This window comes from Oncorhynchus clarkii, chromosome 29, assembly GCF_045791955.1.
Source record: "Oncorhynchus clarkii lewisi isolate Uvic-CL-2024 chromosome 29, UVic_Ocla_1.0, whole genome shotgun sequence".
In the NCBI taxonomy this organism is placed as follows: domain Eukaryota; kingdom Metazoa; phylum Chordata; class Actinopteri; order Salmoniformes; family Salmonidae; genus Oncorhynchus; species Oncorhynchus clarkii.
In genome coordinates, this window is record NC_092175.1 from 27,958,964 (window position 1) to 27,964,799 (window position 5,836).

Here is a 5,836-nt window from a genome sequence, read left to right on the forward strand (position 1 = left end):
TTAGGCAAAATTGTGAGTGAGCCCACTCCCTTGGCTGAGAAGCAACCCCACACATGAATGGTCTCAGGATGCATTACTGTTGGCATGACACAGGACTGATGGTAGAGCTCACCTTGTCTTCTCCAGACAAGTTTTTTTCCGGATGCCCCAAACAATCGGAAAGGGGATTCATCAGAGAAAATGACTACCCCAGTCCTCAGCAGTCCAATCCCTGTACCTTTTGCAGAATATCAGTCTGTCCCTGATGTTTTTCCTGGAGAGAAGTGGCTTCTTTGCTGCCCTTCTTGACACCAGGCCATCCTCCACAAGTCTTTGCCTCATTGTGTGTGCAGATGCACTCACACCTGCCTGCTGCCCTTCCTGAGCAAGCTCTGTACTGGTGGTGCCCTGATCCCACAGCTGAATCAACTTTAGGAGACGGTCCTGGCGCTTGCTGAACTTTCTTGGGTGCCCTGAAGCCTTCTTAACAACAATTGAACAGCTCTCCTTGAAGTTCCTGATGATCCGATAAATGGTTGTGTCATGACGTTGGCCTGGGGGTAGGTTTATGACAGTCATAAATACCTCTTCCCCCCTTTTCCCTCTCTCTACCCTACTGATGTTACATTTGCAAAACCCTTGGTTAATATAGAGATTCTGGGAACATCAGAAGGTGGGGGGAAATTAACTATATTCTGGTAATCCGACCAATGAAACATATGCGGTGGTACTTAATGAATATGATGTCAGTTCGGTTGTCATCTGAGACATTCTCACAAATGAAAATATGACATAAACTCTACAGTGGAAAGTCTACACATCAGAGTTAACGTATTCACATGGAATTGTTGTTCAATTTAAATGTTTGAATATGAAATTATTCGTGATGGGATGAAATGTGATTTTAAAATGTGAGATTTGAGTTTTCATAAAATAGGGCTCTGCTCAATCAGTGGCCCGCCCCTGTGAATGGACATGGGCTATAAAACATTTCAAACACGCCCACCTCTCCCTTCCTATATAAGCCCTTGACGACAATGTAACCTCCTGTTCCGAGGACGTGAGGACGACGGTCCTATGTCAGAATGGTTTAGATAATAATTACAGAACAAAGCCAACATCAGCGTGAGCTTTAGTTGCGAATGGTATGAACTTTGAACTCTTATTCACTACAGAAGTGACACCTCCTAGCCGTTGAGTTAGCAACAGCAGATGCAAACGAGGGTTAGGAAGGAACAGACAGCGTATCCCGTCTATCACACAACGACGTTACTACAACGTATACAATCGACCACCAGAGACATTCTTCAAAGGACTCAGTAAATATTTATTGCATTTTCCATTTCCAAATGGGCGGTAATTTAGAATGCATAAGATACTGTATTTACGATAGCACAGCTTCGCCCTTTGTTCCTCAGTCTTCCCGCTCTTTCACTTTCACCCAGCCCCTTTTCTTTTGTGTAACAAGCTGTCATATCTGTTCCGCCCGCTAGGGACGTTTTAACTTTATAATGTAATTTGTAATCAAGTTATGATTTAATTATGTGTACGTGTAATTCTGTGTGATTAGTTAGGTATTTAGTAAATAAATAATTGAACCCAATTTTGTATTGCTGATTCAACTTGTTAGCCAGGGTTCGTGCAGATAACTAAGATTTTGCAACTTTCAGATGAGACTGAATTAAAATGACGATTAATATTGACTGCTATTGATGTAAAATATTACTAGGTCTTTAAGAGTTTATTCGGAAGATAACAGCTCTATAAATATTATTTTGTGGTGCCCGACTATCTAGTTAATTACATTTACATGATTAGTTCAATCAGGAAATATTAATTACAGAGAAATTATTTTATAGAATAGTATGTCATATCACTTAACCCGGCATAGCCAAAGACACGACAGTTGAATTAGGTGCAATCTTACTGGCAGCAATATCCTTGCCTGTGAAGCCCTTTTTGTGCAAAGCAATGATGACAGTACGTGTTTCCTTGCAGGTAACCATGGTTGACATAGGAAGAACAATGATTCCAAGCACCACCCTCCTTTTGAAGCTTCCAGTCTGTTATTCGAACTCAATAGCATGACAGAGTGAATTCCAACCTTGTCCTTGTCAACACTCACACCTGTGCTAACGAGAGAATCACTGACAAGATGTCTGCTGGTCCTTTTGTGGCAGGGCTGAAATGCAGTGGAAATGTTTTTGGGGGATTCAATTAATTTGCATGGCAAAGAGGGACTTTGCAATTAATTGCAATTCATCTGATCAGTCTTCATAACATTCTGGAGTATATGCAAATTTACATCATACAAACTGAGGCAGCAGACTTTGTGAAAATGTATATTTGTGTCATTCTCAAAACTTTTGGCCACGACTGTACAGTGCCTTCAGAAAGTATTCATACCCTTTGACTTTTTCCACATTTTGATGTGTTACAGCCTGAATTTAAATAGATTAAATTGAGATGTTGTGTCGCAGGCCTACACACAATACCCCATAATGTCAAAGTGTTGTTTAAACATTTTTACAAATTAATTAGAAATGTAAAGCTGAAATGTCTTGAGTCAATAAGTATTCATCCCCTTTGTTATGGCAAGCCTAAATAAGTTCAGGAGTAAAAATGTGCTTAACAAGTCATATACAAAGTTGCATAGACTCTCTCTGTGTGCAATAATAGTGTTTAACATGATTTTTGAATGACCTCCTCATCCCTGTACCCCACACATATAATTATCTGTAAGGTCCCTCAGTTGAACAGTGAATTTCAAACACAGATTCAACCACAAAGACCAGGTAGGTTTTCCAATGCCTCACAAAGAAGGGCTGCTATTGGTAGATGGGTTAAAAAAAAGCAGACATTGAATATCCGTTTGAGTATGATGAAGTTATTAATTAAACTTTGGATGGTATATCAATTCACCCAGTCACTACAAAGATACAGGTGGCCTTCCTAACTCAGTTGCCGGAGAGGATGGAAACCTCTCAAGGATTTCACCATGACGTCAATGTTGACTTTAAAACAGTTACAGAGTTTAATGGCTGTGATAGAAAAAAACTGAGGATGGATCAACAACATTGTAGTTACTCCACAATACTAACCTAATTGACAGAGCGAAAAGAAGGAAGCCTGTACAGAAGAAAACATGCATCCGCTTTGCAATAAGGCATTAAAGTAAAACTGCAAAAAAATGTGGCAAAGAAAGGAACTTTATGCACTGAATACAAAGCGTTGTGTTGGATTTGCCCTAAACATAACACATCACTGAGTACCACTCTTCACATTTTCAAACATGGTGGTGGCTGCATCATGTTATAGGTATGCTCAAATTGTTTTAATAACAATGTGCAAGTACTGTACAATACAGGTGTACAAAGCTCTTAGAGACTTACCCAGAAAGACTCACAGCTGTAATCGCTGCCAAAGGTGATTCTCACATGTATTGACTCAGGGGGTTGAATACTTATCTAATCAAGAAATATTCATGTTTTATTTCCATCTTTTTTTATATACAAATGTTAAAAATGTTCTTCCACTTTGACATTACAGAGTATTTTCTGTAGATCATTGACAAAAGATGACAATTAAATCCATTTGAATCCCACTTTGTAAAACAACAAAATGTGGGAAGAGTCAAGGTGTGTGAGTACTTTCTGAAGGCACTGTAACTGCAAGCACTATAAGGCTCCCTAACAGAAGAGCAGTAACAGGCCTGTAACAGGTACTCAGTAGCGGGCAGCGTGGCGGGGGCTACGGACGCCCCTCTGGAGCTGAGAGGCTCTCTGGACTGCTGGGCGTGCTCAGTACTGGTGACGGTGTGTGTATGTGTGTGTGTGTGTGTGTGTGTGTGTGTGTGTGTGTGTGTGTGTGTGTGTGTGTGTGTGTGTGTGTGTGTGTGTGTGTGTTAGATGGTTTCACACCATTAACCATTTCTCGTCCCTCTTGTCCCCAGGTGCAACCCAATGGCACGTCCCTGTACTGTTCAGACCTGCTGGATGATGGTGGCTGTGTGGCCCTGCTGGTGGTGGGCTTCATCCTGGTAACCCCCCTCCTGGTCCTGGCTCTGGCTGCCTACTGCCGCCTGGCCCGCCACCTCCAACTGGGCCTCTGTTTCATCCCCTACAGCAGGGCCGTCTACAAGAACCTGCCTGGCTCGCGCCAACGTAGAGGAGGCTGCTGTGGCCAGCATGGGGCCTCAGAGGGGGAGGGCAAAAGCAGTGTGTGGGTGTGAGGGGAGGGATATGTTGACCCTAACCACTGAAGAAATTCGGCTTGTCACCAAAAGCACTCACAAACTTCTACAGATGCACAATCGAGAGCATCCTGTCGGGCTGTATCACCGCCTGGTACGGCAACTGCTCCGCCCACAACCGTAAGGCTCTCCAGAGGGTAGTGAGGTCTGCACAAAGCATCACCGGGGGCAATCTACCTGCCCTCCAGGACACTTACACCACCCGATGTCACAGGAAGGCCATAAAGATCATCAAGGACAACAACCACCCGAGCCACTGCCTGTTCACCCCGCTATCATCCAGAAGGCGAGGTCAGTACAGGTGCATCAAAGCTGGGACCGAGAGACTGAAAAACAGCTTCTATCTCAAGGCCATCAGACTGTTAAACAGCCACCACTAACATTGAGTGGCTGCTGCCAACACACTGACTCAACTCCAGCCACTTTAATAATAGGAATTGATGGGAAATGATGTAAAATATATCACTAGCCACTTTAAACAATGCTACCTAATATAATGTTTACATACCCTACATTATTCATCTCATATGCATACGTATATACTGTACTCTATATCATCGACTGCATCCTTATGTAATACATGTATCACTAGCCACTTTAACTATGCCACTTTGTTTACATACTCATCTCATATGTATATACTGTACTCGATACCATCTACTGTATCTTGCCTATGCCGCTCTTACCATCACTCATTCATATATCTTATGTACATATTCTTTATCCCCTTACACTTGTGTCTATAAGGTAGTAGTTTTGGAATTGTTAGCTAGATTACTTGTTGGTTATTACTGCATTGTCGGAACCAGAAGCACAAGCATTTCGCTACACTCGCATTAACATCTGCTAACCATGTGTTTGTGACAAATAAAATTTGATTTGATTTGATGCAGGGTCAGATAACATTTTCTTCCCTCTTAAGGTTAAGGTTAGGATTGGGGATCAAGTAATCTGATCCTAGATCTGTAGATAGAGGCAACTTCTACCTTGAGCAGGGAGGGAAGAAATGTGAAGGAAAGGAAAAAACAGGGCATGAGGGTAGTAGGGAAAGTTGAGGTGTGGACTCGTGGACACAGTTACAATATGAATATGAGTCTTGGGGTGGTGGTGTTGTGGAGGTGGATCTTACAATACACTGGTTTGTAGATTGCAGAGAGCAAAGGTGAAGCTGTAAAAACATAAGTATGCTACATGAAGTACTATCAAATACCACCTTAACTACACTGCAATTATTTGTTATTATGTTTGTTTTTTATGTTGAAAAATCCTGTAATGTAAATAAATTATGTTTGTTTAGAATAAAATATTTCCATTATATCAGAAAAGGTGTTTTGTCTTCTAGAAAGAACTACAAGTGAATCTCTGGCATGAAATTACAACATCTCCCTCTAGTGGAGCACGAGATTCCAACTGCCATTACATCACCTCACAAACCTGTGGGTTACCAAGGCTACTATCTCTCTGATGCCATATGGCAGCTGTCAAATGTTGACTCTTCAATCAAAGTTTTAATTACATATTAATTCCAAGTAAGAACATCATAGAAATATGTTTGGCAGGGTGGCCTAGTGGTTAGAGAGTTGGACTAGGAACCGGAAGGTTGCA

At 41.7% G+C, this 5,836-nt stretch overlaps 1 protein-coding gene across 1 annotated transcript; it reads left to right on the forward strand.

The window, feature by feature from the left end:
• The first annotated feature begins 3,600 nt into the window (after window positions 1-3,600).
• Window positions 3,601-4,210, forward strand: LOC139388189 (transmembrane protein 88-like). Its single transcript, XM_071134752.1, has 3 exons — window positions 3,601-3,617; window positions 3,701-3,846; window positions 3,888-4,210. The coding sequence occupies exons 1-3, from the start codon at window positions 3,601-3,603 to the stop codon at window positions 4,208-4,210; spliced, it is 486 nt and encodes a 161-aa protein (XP_070990853.1).
• The last annotated feature ends 1,626 nt before the right edge of the window (window positions 4,211-5,836 follow it).

Bases quoted from the DNA above. Each gene is read 5' to 3' on its own strand.
- LOC139388189 (XM_071134752.1), top strand. The intron at 3,847-3,887 runs GTGTGTGTGTGT...TGTGTGTGTTAG, and splicing joins GTGTGTGTGTGTGTGTGTGT to ATGGTTTCACACCATTAACC.